Raw genomic sequence first — 20402 nt, 5'->3', positions numbered from 1 at the left:
CCACCGTCCGGCTGCTTGCATTCAAACGTAGACAAAGGGGGTCTTGCCCTTTATCGGATATATTTTTTTGTTGCCTCCCACTCAAGTGACATTCTAAAAATGGGAGATTAAAAATGCCTTGACATAAAAGCTATTCTCAGCACATTGTACTGCTTTGACAGCTGGATTGGGGGGGGCATACAAAAAAACGAATAACTATAGTGTACTCATGAACGTTTAATACTTATTAGGAACATCTTACTGTCTGACTGTGATGGCTGAGTACATTTACACAAAGCTAATTTTCCTTGTCAGGGAGTTCAACTTGTGAAAAATATTTTTTTTACTGTGAAGGAAGCTCATGTTGGACCAACACAAAACTATTAACTATAAATGAATAACAAAGAGCCTCAATAACAAACATGGAGCCAAGAGTTTAAGGATATTGGCATTTATCAGGCAAGGGAAGTCTATTGAGTTGCATTATGGGGAATGTAGGATACCCCATTAAGTTGGTATTAATCACTACATCACTGCCACAATTTACTCTGCAACAGCAATAAATAAACAGGATAATCTATAAGGAACTCAAAAATAAAATATAATTCATACTTTTTTCCTTTTGCTGTACTGAGGCACTTGCGAGTGTTGTTACATAAGTGCCATCAAGAAGACAGATACTAGTGCATTAACTCATCTTTTTCAACAACAACAAACCAACACACTGCTGGAAATTGAAAAAAAGTAACTCTGGTAATATCAATATTCTGTCTGCTCACCTCTTTTGATGCCATTGTTACATTTGGTGCAGTCTGCAGGGCTGAAGGAGCACCCTCCTCTGGCGATGGCTGGAATCACATTGGTGTAGGTGGAGTAGCCGTTGAGCCTGCAGGGCTCTCCGTAACACGCCTCCACCGAGGAGCAGCAGTACACTGGGTGGGTGATCCCTGAGGGCTGTGGACCCTTGCTGGGGAGCAGCGTGGGCCTCTTGCCGCTCTTGGAGCACAAAGCCAGGGGCGATATGGGAGACTGTGAGGAGTCCTGATGGCTGAAGTGGACGTAGTAGCCGGGGAAACAGGTGTACGTGTGCGGGCTGATGTGTGTGGGCGCTGGGTGGGTTACAGTGTGAGGAGACTGAAGATGGTGGTGGTGATGATGGTGGTGGTGATGGTGGTGGTGGAACACCTCTGATAGCGAGCCGTCCTCTGGTTCCTTGAAGGTCTTGTCGTCCAGGAAGAGGGCCAGTCGGTGGCAGTACTCCACACACCTCTCCTGGGAGCAGCAGTAGCATGAAGACACCTCAGACTCCACCTGTTCCTCTTTGATTGTTTTCACGGAGAATCCCAGAGAAGAGCCACGCTGGAGCTCATGTTTAAGACACTCCCGTCCTCCTGTGCTGCCCTTCCACTCTGGATCTGCGATTTTACACAAACTACAGCAGCCCTGCGAGTCTGGCTGGGAATGCACCGGATCCTCTGTACCCTGTTTTATGTGCTTTAGTTGGTCATCATGTTTGGGATTTGTTGTTCTTTTGGTCAGTGTTGCTTCTCCACACACTGGTTTACTTACATCATCCTGAGTCGTAGCTGCTGCTTGGCTCCCACTCACTGGCTTGGACTCTGTCTTCTTCTGCCGTTTGGTTCCATACGTGGAACTGGTGAGTTTGAGCAGCGTTGCAGCAGTGAGGCCCGCCTGACGCCGAGGCGTTGGCGCAAACAAAGCCAACCAGTCGATGTTCTGAGCCTCCACCTTTGACCGCCTCTGTTTTTTAGGTCTCTCTTTTGGGTCTGCTTTCCCTCCTGGGGAAACCTTTTTGGTTTTAAGACCTTTGTGTTCAGTTTTAGCAAGACTGCCTTTAGCTTTATCTTCATTAGAAGGCTGTCGTTTCTTTGTGAGATTTGACGCATGAGAGTTGTTTCTGTAGACCAGCAAGCTGTTGACAGCCTCAGCATTGAGAGACGCCATTCTCCGCTGGCGAGGCTCGAAGAAGGGGGCGGGAAACATGGGTAAGGCGTCAGATTGGTCGATTTTTGGTTCCAGTGCTTGCTGATCGGCTGTGGACGTTTTCTTTAATCCAGATTTGGTCCTTTTTTGACTGGAGCTGGAATGCAGCTTTTTCTTTACTTTTACCCTCTTTTGTTTTCCATCTTTTGGTGCAACCTTTACTTTACCCACAACCCCTTTCTCCTCCAGACGGGTGAGCAGGACGCAGCAGTCCAGTGCATCCTTGTCACCGACTGCCAGTGTCTTCTTCTTCCTATGTCGATGTGGCTCTTTCTTATGCTTCTTCTTTCTATCGCTCAACTCATTCTTTCTGTCTTTCCCTTTTTTCAAGCCGACGCCTTTCTCCTTGCTTTCCTTCTCTTTCCGGGGCTTTCCACATTTCACAGCCTGAGCTTTCACCATGGTCTCAGCGTCCAGAGGCAGAGCAGCCGCTTCCTCTTCATTCACAAGTCCTACGATGGAGGGTTTTAGCTCAAAGAGAGCCTGCAGCGAGCATCATCATGGATCATCACCTGGGTCCATGCACTATCTGGGAAGACACAGATCAGACATTTAACTGTAAAGCTTAAGCCCCACAAAGACAAGAGACTTTGCAAGTGACTTAATGTAACAGACAGGATCTTTTTGATGCATTATTTAACAACCGGTTTTACTTAGTTTGCTGTCAATATGCAGTACCCCAGAGGATATGACCACTTAGACAACCTTTCTCCTTGACATGCAAATCCAGTGCACACACGAGATGGAAGAGAAACTGAGATAAAGAGAACATTATGTAACGTAATGCCTGAGGCTGTATGTACTCAAACCTCTTTCCCATTTGTAAGCCCTGTCTCATTTTAAGATTTGCTCTTTTTTTTGCTCTAAAAGATATTCTTTATTGAGGCATGGACAAAAGCTATTTTTTTTCTAGATCATGTTTTTATGTTGACCAATGGATTAGACCATTTAATCGACAAATCTGTAAAGCTGAGTTTCTCCACGAATAATCATGCAAAAGACTTTCTTGGAAATAAGCTTCACAAAGAAGCATAAAAAATGATGAAAGAAATCAAAGACTACGGTAACCAATTAGTTGTCTGACTGACAGAGAGGAGGCAGCCCTCCTTATCATGTATTCATTATTTAATCTGTATCACCTGCACCTTTGGAATAAGGATGGCAGCCAAATTAAATACTAAAAAAATTCAAACCGATTGTCTTTTCGCCTGTGTATCAATAAAGACCATATTTGGGTCCTTGAACCCATGTTGAAGCACTTTAATGACTCACACAATCCAGCAGGAGCTCAATATTACAGGCATTCACCCACTCAGGGCTAACACAGAGAAGCGCAGCGCAGAAACAGATGATTTAGGTGGTGCATTTCATGTTTGATATGATGGATGCTTTTAGAAGTGATCTCCATAGCCACAGCCTGTAGCTGAACTCTGTGACTGGCACTGTGGCTTACCCAATAGTAAGAAATAAATAAGTTAAATATATCAAAGACTGCAAAGACTGTTTCACATTGACAAAGAGAATGTTTCAATTTCTAAGAGCTAAAAAAAGGCCAGCGAATGCTTTGAAATAACTGCGAGGTCTTGCCATTCTTCAACATTTGGAGACACAAAAACAAACAGTATGATCAAATGACTCATGAATTGACACTTATTTCACCAAAACTGGTGGAGGAAACACTCGTTGCACAAAAGCCTCTTCAGTTTCCATGTCAACAGGCTGGTACAGAGCACATCAAAGCACCTCCAGCAACTTTATAGTAGAAGTCGCGTATTAAGCTTTACGATCCTCTGTAATGCACACTTGTCTTCCTGCTCTTGCAACACAAAAAAAGATGTCCTCCCTTAGGAGAAAACCTTTAAAGTTCCCTATGACTCAACTGCCAGTGACCTTTATTCAATGACACTCCTGCGCGCAGCATAACGAGATGGATCATCCTTCTTGCTGCAGCCATGAAACACAATTATGCCACTTGACCTCCAAGAACTAAGTCAGCATGGGACTTTTTTATATTAAGTGACTCTTCAGCCAGAACACCATTGAGCTGGCACGATCACACACACTGTTCAGAAAGGACTGGGTATGAATCTCTGCTTTCATTAACACACTCATCCGCACATTTTTTTTTTTCATCTATGAAATTAGGAAGTATTGATAAATCTGCATGTGAATAACATTTTTAAAAATAGCAAAATTACACATCAGAGTTTCTTAGAGCCCATGTTGATATCTGAAGTTGAAATGTCTGGTTTCCTTCAACAATGGTCCACAACCAAAATATATCAAATTGAACATTAAAAGGCACACCATAAATCACACTAGAAAAACTGTAACTAAATCATTTACATTTAAGAAATTGATTAAATGATGAATTCATTGTGATCATCAAATAATCTGCTTCAGCACTAAATCCATAGAAGAGTATACATGTGAGATAATATAGGAGGAAAAAGTTGGGCCGTCTCCTATCAGCAATATACTGTATGAGACAGATGATCATGCCCTACTGTCGGTGTAAACTGAAATGTTGAGCAACAATGATAAAGTGATTTCTTATAGTTACCAACTTAACCTTAAAACGACTAAACACAACACAGCTGATTTCTGCTGCTGTTGCTTTTCCACACACCATATGCCATTTCCTCTCGTCCCTACATTATGATGTTTGTTAGAGTCATAAAAAAGTATTCTTCAGCCAATTCACAGACATCAAAAAGAGAATGATGACGGGATACAACTCATATTCTGCTACAAACTGTTTCTGCACTGCATAATAATGACCAATCCATTAAACAGCGGATTATTTGTGCATTTGAGTGTTGAACACAACTTCATCTCATCACCAAATATCACAATATCACAACTTTCTGTCATGTCACACCTAATGAAAGCTTAAGAGAAAGTGATTGAAGTGCAGAAAGTGTTGAAGTGCTTTAAGAAGACGACCGTGTGAGAAGTTTTATTATGTTTCTCAATCTCTTTTTTTTCTGCCACACTAGAACCAGAACAACCCTCTATCATTTCATGGCATCTTACATTTATTGAGAACATACCCAGTTGAGTTGTACCACAATTGCAAACCTACTTTGACTTTGGAGTGGTCACAACTCTCTGGCTGGACATTTTCACAACCGTCTCGTAGCTCTGTCTTCACTTATTGCCGTACGACTCTGTGAACCGTGAAATGCAATCCATGAGAGCGAAATTTAATTTCAGGATAACAAGAGGACAGAAGGAGCCTCACATTGAGTTTCTGTCTGCGGATATCAAATCTAAATGCTTCATTTGAATAAGACAAGCATGCACAATGGAAGGACAGGAGCTCATTTGTGAGCATCGTATTGTTATTACTGACTAGACCTTCCCCTCACCGAGCACAACGAGAGGTTATTACTTGGGTCGGATGCTTACTTGCTTCTTCATGTGGTTAAGGAAATCAACAAAAGATAGTAGCACGCACCGAACACACACAAAGCCAAACCTTTTGGGACTACCCAATCCATGGTAAATACTTAAATGTTATACAGTATATAGAAAAGGAACCACTGATGAATGGGTGACTACTTCTCTTTTCTCGTTACTTCTAGAAACCTTTGGTAAACTGTAAAAAGGAGATTGTGTCTTCATTTTTCATTTTATCTTTGTTTTTTTCGGCAGAAATAATGAAATACCAGAAGCTTTATCTGGTTGGGTCAAGGGTTTAAGAATATGATGGGTCAGGAGATACCTAATGGGAGAAGACAGAAAAACAAAGAAACTTTTAGGTTTCTTTTCCAGGATTTTCTTTACTTAACCTTTTCTTGTGAAATAATGGACACTTTCACCTTTTCAGGCAACATACGCCAGATAAGATGGAATCAGTCATTTAAATCAGTGTTTCACAACATATTTGGCTCACAAATGTGTGATCTCCTCATCCAGTTCATGACCTGAGTTTACACATGAGTTGTGAGCAGGAAACTAAAAGAGTGATTTTTAAAAAGGTCTCAAAAGGTATCCATAACACAAAGGACAAGAGGATTTATTTGTCCTAACATTAAACATGCCTTTGTATACAATCAAAAAGTTGTGTGATCATCTCATATGATAAGTCACCATTTACAGTGTTTTATCAGGGAAAAAAGAGCCAAAATTAAAGAAAAACTGAAATGTTATCGTGTCAACATATATCATATTTTATCCTGAACTTGTGAGCTCCATTTCAGGGAGGATCCAGATACTCAATGACAGACTTCTGATATCAAAGAACCCTTCCTTCAACATTATGCAATTTAAAGTAAATGGAGCATAACTGACACATAAAGCCCACTTAAACCTAATCGTGTCTCTCCTCCTGATGGCATGTTAACTGACTGTAGCCTACAGTTTAATGTGTATCTGAAGACAGGGGAGGAGGTGGCAGAGCTGTCACACAGACTCATTCAGAGGAGGGACATGGTGTAGAGCTATCATCATCATTAGAGGAAGAAGAAATAAATCCCTGAGGCAGGAGCTCTCAGGAATCTAAGCTGGGGTACTGCTTCAGATAGTGATATCCCTGCAAGTCCACTTTCCTGGAGCAAATCAGCAGTTCAGCAATCCTCCACAAACACTAACCATCCTCCAACACCTCCATGCAGGTTCAAAACGCCAGCAGTTACAAACACACGCATCTCCAATCACGGATCTGCACTATATTAACCATCAAAATGCAATTAAGCGCAACATTATAAATTGTAATCGGGCTGTGAAAGAAAAAAAAGCAGCAGACTCGCATACTGGAGCTCGTAGTTGGCCATGGTGGAGGACGGTGTTAATCTGACAGCATGCCGTAGCAGGAGTGCAGGCTGTGATAGGAGAAGTGGAAAAAGCTCCACAGCGAGGAAACGAGTCTAAAACATCCGAACATCCTCGATCAATCTGGGGTTAGAGGCGCTGCTAGTTAATATCAATATCATCAGGAGCTCGTGTTACAGCCGAGTTGTTAGAAGCAGGCGATCCAATCATCTCCAACTGTGACGGGAATTACAGCCGCGATTCATCGTTACCTTGCGTGTCCCGTCGGGAAATGAAGATCTCTCCGTCCTGTTTCTGATGCTCAGTTTCTACCCGGTCGGGCTGTCGACCTGGGGAGCGATCCGAGGACCAAACAAGCCCACAGTAGCTGGAGACATGGTGAACAAATCGGTGAGCGGTGACCTACTTCCGAAGTGGCATGCTGGAGATAATATTCATGCGCTGCCTGCTTTCACATTCGCCGTTGCACCGGGACATCCCTCTTTAACGCTCATGTGGCTGTAATATTCCTGCAGGGACTAAACTGTGTCGCAAATCCTCACTGGGGAGATGTTACCCCCCCCCACTTTACGGATTTTTTTGTTACCCCTAAAAAGATACATTTTCTCTGCAACATGTCCTATCATTTGATTAAATAGCTTTAGTGTCAATAGCAAAATCATTCCACTGGAAATGACCAAACTTCCACCAAAATCAACATTACTTCTTAAAAATAAGGTCAGCCAGGAGTAATCATCTAAAAAACAGGGAGGTTTGCCACTAAAATTGGATAAAAACGAAGAAAAATAAGTAGAAATTGAGGAAAAATGAGTAATTATGCTGACAGCTGACTACAAAGTAGTTCCTTTAGCGCTGCTGTAGTGCTAAACATGACTGTAACTCAGCAGTTAATGTTTAAAAAGGCAATAGAGAAATAGGTTACTGTAGAAGTTTGGACGACTATAAAATATGATTATAGCCTATAAAAAAAAAAATGTTACTATAACGTAATGCCAAGTACCAGCAACATAAGCACCACTAAGATCACTGATGAGCTACATCCATAATATACAGTAAATCCCCATGGGAGTATTCCAGTGATTGCCTTTTCTTAATTAGGCGCATTTACTATACTATCGTCTTCTCTTAATAAGGAAAATAAGAATATGATTAAATTGAGGGAATTCACTAGAGATTATAATGCCAATACGGATAATAAACAGACGGTAAACTATAGGTCATAATTCAACATCACTTTAAACTCACTATTTAATCAAAACTAAGATATTGACAAATCTTATGAAACACACCCAGCCCTGTATTATAACACAAACATAAACGATCAACTATAATGAGGAGCCTATTACATTCATACTATAAATCTATAGTAAGATAAATCTATATAACTAAGTCAGCAGATAAAAAAAATGTAAGCATAAAGACTCACTTTGACTAGTCTCAGCAACACAAATCTGAGGAAATAAATGTGTTCTTGTCTTCTATCGTATTAAACTTATTATTGTTGGGTTTTGGTTGACTAAAGTTACAAATATAAGACATTTGAAGAGGTCTTCTTAGGCTCTGAGAAGTATTGGTGGGCATTTTTTGATCTATTAATCATTTTTACATCAGTCAATAATGAAAACAATCATCAACTAGAGCCCTATGATTAACACTATATGATAAAAGGATTACTAATGTTAGATCTTTATTTGTGTAAAGCACACATGTAGTCCCTATCAACATAAACCTCATTAAGATCAGCTCTCTAACGAATATTACATTCATAATATAAATCCCTAAAGGAGTATTCCACTAATGTTATTCCTGTCAGATTAACGAGAGCAGGAATAGAGCATGTATCCCTCTTAATTAGTCTAATTTACTGTATCCTCTGCTCTTAATGATACGTGGATTCCAGTAATGATGAGTGATCAGACGCTGCTCGTCATTTATTACCCTACTTCTTGAGAAAACACACACTGGCCAATTACAGTGCGAAACACACACAATACACATACTGTCAATGATGATAACTCAGCTGCTGAGCTCACTCAGTGGATGTTCAATTACAGGAACACTTCAATACCTACATCAAACACAGGTTAAGTCTCTTAACAACCAACTGATTGGAAAGCCACTATGCTATCAAGTTAGCATGTAGTCAGAATCGGGCTTAATTGGGATAAATGCTGATTGTCCTCATCAATATCAGCTTTGCAGTGTGTAATTAACAGCTGTAAACAAGCTGAGTGTGTTGAGTTAATGAGGCGTGAGCACCGGGGGAAGCTGAGGGAGTATAGACTGCTGAGAGCTGACCTGCACTGCAATAAACAAACTGCAACACACTGCAGAGAGACGCACGACACGGCCGGGACGCTTCCTACAAGCAGGAAGCACTCACTCACTACTGCTGATGATGATACAGACATAACGCTTCTGACATCTAAATGACTGCTAAAGTACACAGTTAAAATCTCAAAGAAGAGGCTTTGAATTTCCAAAGAGCGTAAGAGTGATAATTAAATTGTAGGTTCATGGCTCGGAGCGACTCCTTTCACATTACACAGATTCAGTCATTTGATCTTTTATTACCATCAAAACATTTATTATAGCTTCTTTAAAGACTTCTTCAAAGGCACATTTCCCTTTGGTATAACATGGTCTTTCAATACTTTATTGAAAAAGAAGAAGAAGAAGATGATGATGTACCTTTGTTTATCACCCTAGAGGGAATTTCAGTTTTCACTCTGTGAGGGGTTTAGTGCCTCCACCTCGCCCAGGAGGTGAACTGGCACCAGCTACCAGCCACACTCTGTATGTTTTTGGTTCCGATCGGGACTCGAACCGGCGACACTTCGGACCCAAGACTGAGCCACTGCCGCCCTGTCTCTGCATTTGACCCATCCTAGTGTTAGGAGCAGTGGGCTGCCATTATTTAGGGCGCCCGGGGAGCAGTGTAGGGAACGGTGCCTTGCTCAGGGACACCTTGGTCTTTCTGGGACTTGAACCGATGACCTTCCGGTTACCAAACCAAGTCCCTATGGACTTAGCCACCATCGCCCTTACAAAACCTAAAATACACTTTTACACTTCCATAAGACTTTTTATCATTTTCCAATGACAGAAAGTTCATCCACCTTTATTTATAGTCTGGTATCCATGCATTTGGTGATAATCAGACTAGAACTGAAATAGATTGTGTATAAGAAGTGGACGCAGTCACCATAATGTCACTAAGTGGTTTGTGGACTAAGGTTTTTAAGTCTCGAGTTTGACATCTGGCCGTCGCCACTTTGGTTTTTGGAGCCATAAGTGACGCGAGTAGCTGGAGCTACTGTTAGTACAAACTAACACTGACTAAAACATTTTTAGGCAACCAAAATGTCACAATTAACTTTCATGAACTGAAAACACACTTTGAAAGGGTTAAAGTGCTGTTACAAAAACACAGACATCACCTTTACCACACAACAGTGACCTGCGTATCAGAAGGGAGCCACATTGCAATGCATACCCTGCTTTATCTTGTCTATTTTAATCAAAATGCAACCATCATTTACTAAATGAACATCATGCTGTATCAAAGAACACTTGGATCCAGCACCTGAAAATATAAACTCATGACAATGTTTACTAATGTAATAAATCAAGAGAGAAGTAGAGTCATTTGTTCAAAGTTAAAAAGGCACTTTTGCACAGGCTCCACTTTTCAAACACAGACGTTGGCATATAAAACTTGTTCTGCTGAAATGGAAATGTGTATCCATGATAGTAAACATTGCTTCAAATTCGAGTGTAGCTGCAAAGAGGCTACAATTTCTAAAATGTTGATGCCTTAGACACATCTTCAAAATGGCAGCAGAAAACTCCTATACAATCATCACAGATTCAAGGGTTGCACCCAAGACTAGTGTCTCCAACTCAGTATGTGACCAAATGTGAAATATGGACCCAATTTACCCTTCAGTTTCTACGTAATGGCATCGAATAAAGGCTAAAAATACTTTTTGCTGAACACTATAATGTTGCAGATGACCTTTGACCTTTTGGATATTAAATATCACACCTATAACCTCTCGCCACCTGAACAGTTTCTTCCCCTTCGCTACCGGCCTCATTAACAAGGCCCGGCCCCCCCACTGACCCTTTACCTCATCCACAACGCAGACTCTATGCATTACAATAATGCACACAATGTTATATATCTGTTTTTTTACTGCACATATTTTATATATCATTCCATTCTATTTCAATGTAAATACTGCTTTATTTTACTATATTTTTTCTTATTTTTTTATGTTATTATAGTGTTCTTAAAATAGTTCTCTATCTGTGTTTTTTTATGCACCACGACACCAAGTCAAATTCCTCGTACGTGTCAAGCTACCTAGTAATAAACCCGTTTCTGATTCTGATTAGATATCTGTGTGAAATATTGTGATATTGTGCATTTTTTTGTAAAGTTTTGTAAGGTCACAATGACCTTGACCGTTGAACACCAAAAACTAAGGAATTCATCTTTGAGTTCTTGTGGACTTCTGTGCCAAATTTGAATAAATTCCTTCCAGACGTTGCTGAAATATCACATTCAATGGAAAGGGATGAAGAAAACATATTTCCTCCAGCAACAGCATTTGCAAGCTCAGAGGCATAAAAAGATCAATTACCATGAAAAATCAACATTGTGGGAGGCAAAATGTGTGGAAAGTAATCAATACAATAAAATATGTTGTCAGAACAGTTACTGCAACTCTTATAGATCGATCAACACTAAATATTTAAATATGATGTCTCTTTCACAAGCAGGCAAAGAGCTGCTCTTACGACACTGGTTCCTTGCCTCGACAGGACTGAGGTTGGGACTGATTGAACCTCTCATGTCAGGGAAGCATACACCTCGCTGTCCTTGAGAGAGAAAAGTCATATGAAACTGATCGTATTTTTTAAGAGTTTCATGATCCTTTTGTGTTGTCTTTGTGTGTCCCAGACCATTTTCACCTCAGATATCCAGACTGAACTTTTTTCTGGCCACAGACACTCTCACCTTAGGAGATATTTACTGAAGATGATGAATTTTTCATTCTAGAGGTGGAGAGATAGCATCGGGGAGAGTGAAATAACACTTTAATACTTTATTGATCCCCTTTCTCCGCTTGCCCCTGCCTGAAAAGTCAGAGCTCAGATTCAGCTGCAGGCCAGCCGCCCTCCAGCTGTCAGAGCGTCTGGGAACAAAAAGTTTGAACATATATAAAGAGCTATAGTGTGTTTTTGGACTGAAAGGTTCTTTATATTAAAGAAACAAGGGTCAAAAGTCAACCTTTGTAGACAAACATTTAATTCAATAGAATGTTTCTCTGAGATTTCTAAAGATGGTGTAACAAGCACATTACTGCTTGGATATTCATTTGGGCAGCAGGCAATTGTTTTCATTCTTTAAAAGCCCTCGGTACATTACCAGCCCGGCACCAAATGGCAGCGAGACAAAGTTGCCGGCAAGCTTGTGAACACAGAAAAGCATTTAGATGCTATGGAGTCAGATCATTCCCTCTGGAGTTGGTAGAGAGCAAAGCGGAAGTGAATGCTGATGTTTCTCTGTAACTGTTGTAAGCAACTTACAACCCAACATGCAAAGACGTTTACTGTATCATCTTTAAAAATTGCGATATGTCAATGTGTTGTCCACAGCTCGCCTACTTTGCACCCAAAAATAATCACTTTACAAATGTGGCCCCCATTAACATCCATTCATCAATATCTTTCAGTTTTTTCTTTCTTCCTTCACAGATGAGCATGTGGAATTTTTCAAGAACTAAAAGGTTACACGGGTCGAGTGATTAATATACAAATGGACATTTTGTGAGTGGAGAATTTGCTTTAAGTGACAAACTGCTTATTTCTGCAAAAAAAAAAGCGTGTATGTGTAACACATTAGCAGCTATAATGGCTAAAAGTGGTCTGAACAGCATGAGTTTCGAGCTCTGGAGAGGATTTAAAGTTATATGTATATAATATCTATTTTCTGTGACTAACTGTTATAACACACAGCAACCATGTGTTAAGGCATGTTATCAACATACAAATCCATAAACCACCTTTGAGTATTCAGTCAGAAAAGCGCCAAGAAACTTGTGCAGAAACAGCTGTTGAAAATGTCCTGCCAGTGCCTATGAATGAGAGGCGAGATGTTTACTGTCAGTTTACCCACAGAGCAGGAGTAGAGGTGTACAGCAATCTGACAGAGAGAAACATGTTTTCAATGCGATGAGTCATACAGCATGCACGTAATCAAGTGAAGTCGTTCAGGTGGCCTTATCTCTGCCAACCACTGCAGCAACCTGACATACAACTGCCTGAATACTGTGCCTGTGGACCAAGGTTGTTTAAAGAATATGTTTGTGTGTACGATAGGTATCTGTGATCTGCATGGCTGGTATGTGGTACACGACTGTTTGTTTTCATTTGTAGATATTGTGTGTGGGTTTAAACAGGGAATTTTGACACATTTAAATAATGAAACTGATCCTTTCTGGTACAAGTTAGCCAATACTGGAAAATGTTGTCTGTTAGATGAAAAGTAGGCATAGATAGGGTTCACACACCCTCTTATCATCAAATACAGGGACTTTCCATGCCAAATTCCCTCACTGAAGGACACAAAAGGGCTTAGTTTAAGACACGGATCAAGGTTATTTACTGTAACAACACAGAGAATATTTATAATGAGAAGTAGCAAGCTATACAGGAAAACAGATTTTTTTTTTTTTTAAAGGAACAAATATTATTAAATTAGCACTACACTTTTTCAAAGACCCATGTCTGCTAAAAAAAACCTTGAGGAACTTTCAAGGATTTCTAGTGCTCGTGGCATCCATGTATAGATTAAACTTGACATAGCGCAGAAATCATTTTTAAGCTTGGAAAATCTGAGACAATGATGATGCAAAAGTAGGTAAGAGTCTGAATTCGGAGTTTTCACGCAATCGTGTAAAACTGCTGGAAACCATGTCTGTGCTACACAACAGAACAGGTAGTAAGCTGTTAGTTCTCCAGCCTGTAAGCCTACAGATGTAAAGATGACAGTTCAGCACTACAGAGCAGATACAGGACAGGAAGTGTAATTATCTGCTTCTACTGTTCCTCTTCAAAGAGCTGGGGCAAGATGCCAGACAGCCTGACTGGCAAAGAGGGAGAAGAGAAAAAAAAGCAACTCTAGATAGAGAGAGAGACGTAGTGATGAAGACTGAATTCAAAAAGATCGAAGCAAAGCGCCTGAGAGGCGTGGGGAAAAGTGGAGAGGGAATCTCACACCTCACATCTCACCGAGGAGGAGAAAAGTCAAACTGAGGAGAAATCAGAGAGGCCATTTTTCACATTCACCCTGCTTTTCTTTGCCTGACAGCTCTTCAGAAACACACAGTTTGACATGGACTTTCTGAAAGAGCAAAGCAAGAACAGAGGAGGAGGAAGAATTAAGAGAATGTGTGAGAGACCGCGACTGAGACGGGGAGGCTAAAGACAAGAGAGTGATGGATTGAGATAGCACGAAGAATGGAGACAGAGAGAGATTGTCATCATCACCCTGAACAATGACTCTCTGATAGAGGAGGATTTTTAACCCAGCGGAGGAAAGAGCGCGAGGGGGCGGCCGCCCGCCTGCCCACCTGCCAGGGCCTCAGTCATGCTTTTAGCATCTGCCAGACTGAAGGCCGCTCGGTGCCATGTGCTTTTCACTGAACCAGCCTGACGTTTGTCCGTCACAGTGAGGGCTTCTGTTCTGTTCGGCCTCAGCCAAAAAGGGTTTAATATTCCCCCTTCCATACACACACACACACACACACACACACACACACACACACACACACACACACACACACACATGCTCCCAGGCCATGCAAACAATCCCAGTGTGTGTGAGGAGCGAGCTAGACCCCGGCCCTGAAAGCTCCACATCCACTGCAGCTGTGGGCCGGCCAACAGCTGACGCTGGGTCTCTGCTCGGTTTCGGCCTCCCTCCCCACCAACCCTGCCCCCTCTTCTTCTGTGTTTCCATGAAACAGACCTGTAATTTTCACAGCTGTGTCTCGGGCATTTTGCCAGGGTGAGTCAGGGGAAGAAGAGAGAGTGCGAGACAGGGAGAGAGGGAGAGGGGGAGAGGGGGAGAGCGGGAGAGCGGGAGAGGGCCTGGCTAATGGCTTTAGGAGGAGCACAGGCTACAGTATGGCTTTGGAGACTGAGGATTCAAACCAAAGAAATATTAAAGCAACTGAAAAGTAAAGGAATTAACTGAGAAAATCAGAAGCATTATTCAATGTATATTTCTGTAAATTATATGTTAGCCACGAAGCATAATTCAGGTTTAGTATAACATTGTCGTAATGCAAAATCACTGCTGAAATCTGGAAGCACTTTGCCACAACAACTCAGAGACAGGAGGTAATGAGGGCAACAGTTTATCTAAACTGTGTTATTCAGAGGTAAAACTGAAATAGAGTGCGTCGAAATTACGGTGATAATCTGAAATAGCAGGAAATGTTTTTGCACGCACAACAAAGTAAGAGCAGTTGGTCAAAGTTTACTCAGGAAGTCGGTCTATAAACTGTGAAGCGTGTTCTTAATGGACAGTTTGTGTCATCCAACTGGTGTTTGGGGGAGGGGGGTTGTTTAGTCTGATCGTTGGCATGTCTTGCCCTGTTTTCTTTTTAGAAACGATGCCATATTCCCACATTTCAGACAAAACCAGAATACAGGGAATATCGGACATATATGATGCTGTTCCAGATCTTTGCGCAATTTGGTGTGAAAGCACTGGGGTTCGACTGGTTAGGGGTCAATTTCATGAATATGTGTATTTAAAAGGTGTATTATTATTACAAAAAATAAAACCTAGTCATAAGACATTCAAGGGCAGACAGTATGCTTGGTCTCAAAAGTGAGCTGAACTCTAAGAAGCAAAATATAAAGAAAAGGGTATATTTAAGGAGAAAAATAACTCTGAATTCAAACAATACAATTACAAGGAAGAGCTTTTTGTAGTGTCTGTAGGTCTCCTTTTTAGGCTGCTTGAACCTCCTGCACGGAGCCAGAGGTATTATTTCAGTGTTGTGCTTGTACGCTGAATATCTCTACATGAATGTGGGGCCCAGAAGTCCGCTTGTTGCCTCGGGGCCCCTTAGCAGGTTCATCCGGCAATGATTTTAGCCAATAGCTTGGGGAGTGCAATGTTAATTTACCAAAAGGAATGATAGCCATAATTAGAAAAGTAAGACCCAATTTGTAATAAACATGAGTTCTCCCTAAAAATGACTAAAACAGACTAGGCACACTCTTCAACCACATCTTTTCATCATGTGTTGACTTATCTTTATAAGGTTAATACCATCGGCTTAGACATTTTAGATTATCTGCATATAAAATAACCAAATGTCCAAATGATTTACAGCCCAGCAGTGGGAGGCTTAGGGTAGTATTCAGATTTTATATCTGAGTAAAAGTAGTTAAACCAGGAAAAATACTACAGTAAAAGCCATGCATTCCAAATCTTCTGATGGGTCGTAATCTATGAAATGACATCATCATTTATTAGTTGATGTATATTTTGTATTAATAATCTAAAACTAGGTATCCAAGCAATCTAAGTAACTAGAGCTGGAAAATGTTGGTATTGGGTTAAAAGTACAATACTTTCTTCAGAGACAGAAGTATAAAATAACATTAAAAGGTAAAGAAGTAAGTAAAGTACTTAAAAATCGTACTTAAGTACAATAACTGAGTAAATGTACTTAGTTACTTTCCCCACTGCAGATGCCACATGGAAATGCAAGTCTAATCTAATGACAAACAGCTGAAGCTGCTGACAAATAGAGGAAGTATCAGCCATGGACAGCAGCAAGTTAAAAAGTTACTTTAGTTTTAAAAAAGCACATGCAAGTTAGCTTGTACTTGATGCCATCCAAAAAGAGTTCCTGTTAGATAATATTTAACGTCCCTGTGTGGAGCACACCAGTGTGACCATGACAAGTGTTTTGGAAAAAGGGATGTGTGTGTTAGTGTACTTTTCCAACGCAACCTCATGAACAATAAAGGCATTCATACTGGGTGGAATGATGTTTTCACTTCCTAAAATAGATTTCAATGGATTTGCTTTACACAGAGAACCACACAACAACATGAAGAACGAGAATATGTTTACAAATAGATGCTAATGCTTATATTATCAATTATAGTCTTCTGAACACATGTGGCCTGTATCTGAGCAGGAAGTATTCGTCTTCTTTTGGACAGCAAGGAGGACACGTTTGGGTGACAGGAGGCATGCTCTCCTCCTCCTCCTCCTCCTCCTCCTCCTACTCCTCACAACATTACACTTCTTCAGAAATAATGGGATTATGTCCAGGATTGATATCCAGCTTTATGGTTCACGTCTGGGCTGCACCTCTATTCAACAAGCTGCTATGACAAGCCTGTCAAAGTAGGCTGCGGAGAACTGACTAGACAAAATCTACCACAAGCTCCAGGACTGAAGCTCCATTGTCAGGCTTCTCTGTCCACACGAGGCTTTACAAACACAATTACACTGAAGAACTCACCAGGCAGCTTGTACATCGTGAACTATAACCCTGATGTCATGTCACAGCATGTACTCCCAACTGCCTCTTACAGCGGGAGGTGATGGGCTCTCCACAAGCTGGATGTTTTTTCTTCTTCATCCAAACAGTGCTAAGGCAAACTCACACAACTTCTTTTTCATTAGAGAGTAATCCCCTCATTATTTTCTTGATTAAATACTAAATTATGAAAAGCTATAGAATGTCAGAGGAAGTAAAAAGAAGAAGGCAATAACATCTCCCTGGAGGCCAAGCTAAAGTCTTCAAATAGCTTGTTTTGTCCATCCAACTGTGGTGGAAGAAGTATTTAGACTATTTTCCTGAGTAAAAGTACGAACACCATATAGGGAAAATACTCCTTTATAAGAGCATGCAGCTAAATCTTGCAGGGAAGGGGGAAAGGAACTGGAGAACACTGATTGATTTATAGATTAATATTTGAACAGTACTGTGTCTTCATCAGAGTCAAAACAGACCAAGATAAAGGAAAATATAAGTATATAGTACATGTGTAAGAGTATCATTGGATAACTGCTGAGGTAATAGATCAGAGCTGGCTGATTTGGTGAAATCCTACTACTAATTGACTGAATGTGAAACATCTTGAATCTTTATTCGCTTTCTAGACTTACCCTTTACAAAAAGGAATGACAGCACTGTTGGTACAATCTATTACAAATCCTTACGAAGAAACAATCATTTATTAGCGGAGAGTAATTCCCCCAAAACCACCTCCAATTACTAACTCTTGATAAGTCTAAAGTAGTTGAAATGAATGAGCGTTTCCAGGGCTTACTACTTCCTAGTAATTTTATCCTCTGGCCAGCCAGGTCGAAAAAATTAAACGTCCATCCATCTTTACATAAAATGAGCTTGATGGCTCCTTCAAACACATACCCACAATCTGAGAGACAAAAAGGTTCATTTAGACACAATTAAAAAAAACGAAATAAACGATTTACTGGTTGTCAACTCACAGGCTCTTTTCCACTGTGGTCACTGCGTTGAATACTTCCCACAGCCACATAAAACATAATAAACTGTGTCATAAACTGCAACAGCTCGTGTGTAGAGTACACACATAGTCACATGACTTCAGGAAATGCATTACACTTTTTGGATGCAGTGTCTGTAGTTTTGTAACTTTTAGACATTTCTGTGTTGTTTTGTTTCTGATGAAATTATGTGGCATGTGTGGACCTGAGATCCAAATGATAATTGTTCACCTGTTCTATACATCTTCTCAAAAAGTCACAGTATGGTCAAATCGCCTGTTTTCACTACTAAAGGCTGTAAATCAAACAGTTTGCTCCAGTTTCTTATGTTTCCTTTAATAAGAGTTTATTACAATAATTTGTTATATCATTGCAATATTAATAAGATGGCATCCATTGACATAATATGGAGATGTTAATGTTGTACCGTTGACGAGAAGCTCATTTAACCTATATGCTGTACTTTTCGGGGTTAATTATGTGTAATAGGCTACATTTAATGAACAAACTAGTAATGAAGGAGACACATTAAGTAGCATAAAATGTCAGTAAAGTACAAGTATGTCAAAGTTGTACTTAAGTGAAACAATAAATGTACTTATAGTCCAAATATATCCAGAGTATTATGATAGTTAAGCAGCCAAAATCCACATGAGTGGACCTGGCAGCAGTGGATTTGGGGTATTTATGACGCTTCAGTTTACTAATTGATTAATCGGCTCATCATTCAGCTATAGATCCAGAAGAAACAAACAGTAGAATACCACAATGACCTTTACATGTCTCCAGTATGGTTTCCTGTGGTATAAGCAGGCTGTTAAAACATATTCCATCTCCATAAACAACCTCAAATGTGACAGGAAACCCAACAAACACAAACTCCACAGACAGCAGAGTGAAGCCTCAAACTCCAACAGAAGCTGCTCGAGTGACATTTTCAGCGATCACGAGCTGAACAAGTCTCAACCGAGGCGTTTCTCGCCATTAAGGCGATAAAAGACAACTAAAGTAAAGCAAAAAGTCACAGATCTGCAAAACTTTCCACTCAGATCACTACCGAAACTGAAGGATCTGTTCATCTGTCTATCGCTGACACATCGCTCCAGCACGGAGCTCGATCCTGTCCTGCCTGACACTTTCCGTTTGGCCCGAGAAGCGATAAGAGTTGTTGTGTCTTACCGATTTGCTGTCTTGAAAATAACCCAGTTTGAAGAAGCAAGATCACTTCCACAGGGCGAGAGAGAGATGCGTCAGGTGTACGCTTCCCGCGAGTGAAGGAGGAAAACAGAGTGGAGGGCGACTCATGTTGAGTTGATCCGCTGAAGCCTTTTCCTCTTCCTCTCTCCACTCCAAACTGCACTGCCTTGTGCGCTACGCGTAAAAATCACAAGTCGGTTCACTTCAAACCCAAAACCCTGCTTTAGGAGAATACATGTGGCGTGATAAGCATTCGGCAAGATCCCTGCAAAACTACGGCTCACTTCAGCGTGTTTTTACATAACAGCATCATCCGCTTTTTTATGTTGACGCATCATGTAGCGAAAACATGGAGTTTCTTAAAGGGCCACGGACGCGCCGTCCACATGTCACCGAGCTCCCGACAGGCGGCAGCCCCGCTGTGGCTGACAGATGGCTTTCACCTAGTTAATGTCTTTAAGCCCTGTTCTTTTGACACTTGTATTAACCCTGGCACAGGCAGCACAGAGTGGGGGGGCTCTGAATGAAGGATCTGTGTATGTCTCCAGCTCATGGCCAGAACCTTCTCTGACATGTGACTGCGCCCCGGAGCTCTGCTGTGGAGGGCTGGCTGTTCTTATGTGACTTTCTGGTTGTATTTCATCAACGGGGTCACTTCATGTTGTGACACCTGGGATTTTGTATGGCCCATAAATTAAGACAGTGTCTATATGCACAATGAGACAAAAGTGCTTAGAGTCACACATTTTCTGTTTGTGAGTTATCTTGATTTACTCTTCAACCTATTTAGCATTTATTTATAGCATCATGGCTTATACAAATATGGTACTAAGCCTTATCCATGTTCTTATATAAATCCAGTATT

General features: G+C 40.9%; 1 protein-coding gene across 2 annotated transcripts in view; it reads right to left on the bottom strand.

Moving 5' to 3' along the window:
• The window catches only part of bahd1 (bromo adjacent homology domain containing 1), a 30538-nt gene extending 10684 nt beyond the window's left edge, over positions 1 to 19854 (bottom strand). The window contains exons 1-2 of one of the 2 annotated variants that reach the window (XM_034117804.1): positions 19520 to 19854; positions 759 to 2512 (exon numbers count right to left, since the gene is read on the bottom strand). In XM_034117804.1, the coding sequence (XP_033973695.1) occupies positions 759 to 2385 (1627 nt within the window). In that variant the 5' untranslated portion in view covers positions 2386 to 2512; positions 19520 to 19854. Of the gene's footprint in view, positions 1 to 758; positions 2513 to 7010; positions 7111 to 19519 lie in introns of those variants that run through there. The other variant, XM_034117876.1, reaches the window with a different exon arrangement.
• Positions 19855 to 20402: the final 548 nt, after the last annotated feature.

The sequence above is a fragment of the Trematomus bernacchii genome, unplaced genomic scaffold (genome assembly GCF_902827165.1).
Source record: "Trematomus bernacchii unplaced genomic scaffold, fTreBer1.1, whole genome shotgun sequence".
NCBI lineage: Eukaryota > Metazoa > Chordata > Actinopteri > Perciformes > Nototheniidae > Trematomus > Trematomus bernacchii.
Note: the sequence above shows the minus strand (reverse complement) of the source record. Positions and strands in the feature narration are given on the sequence as shown.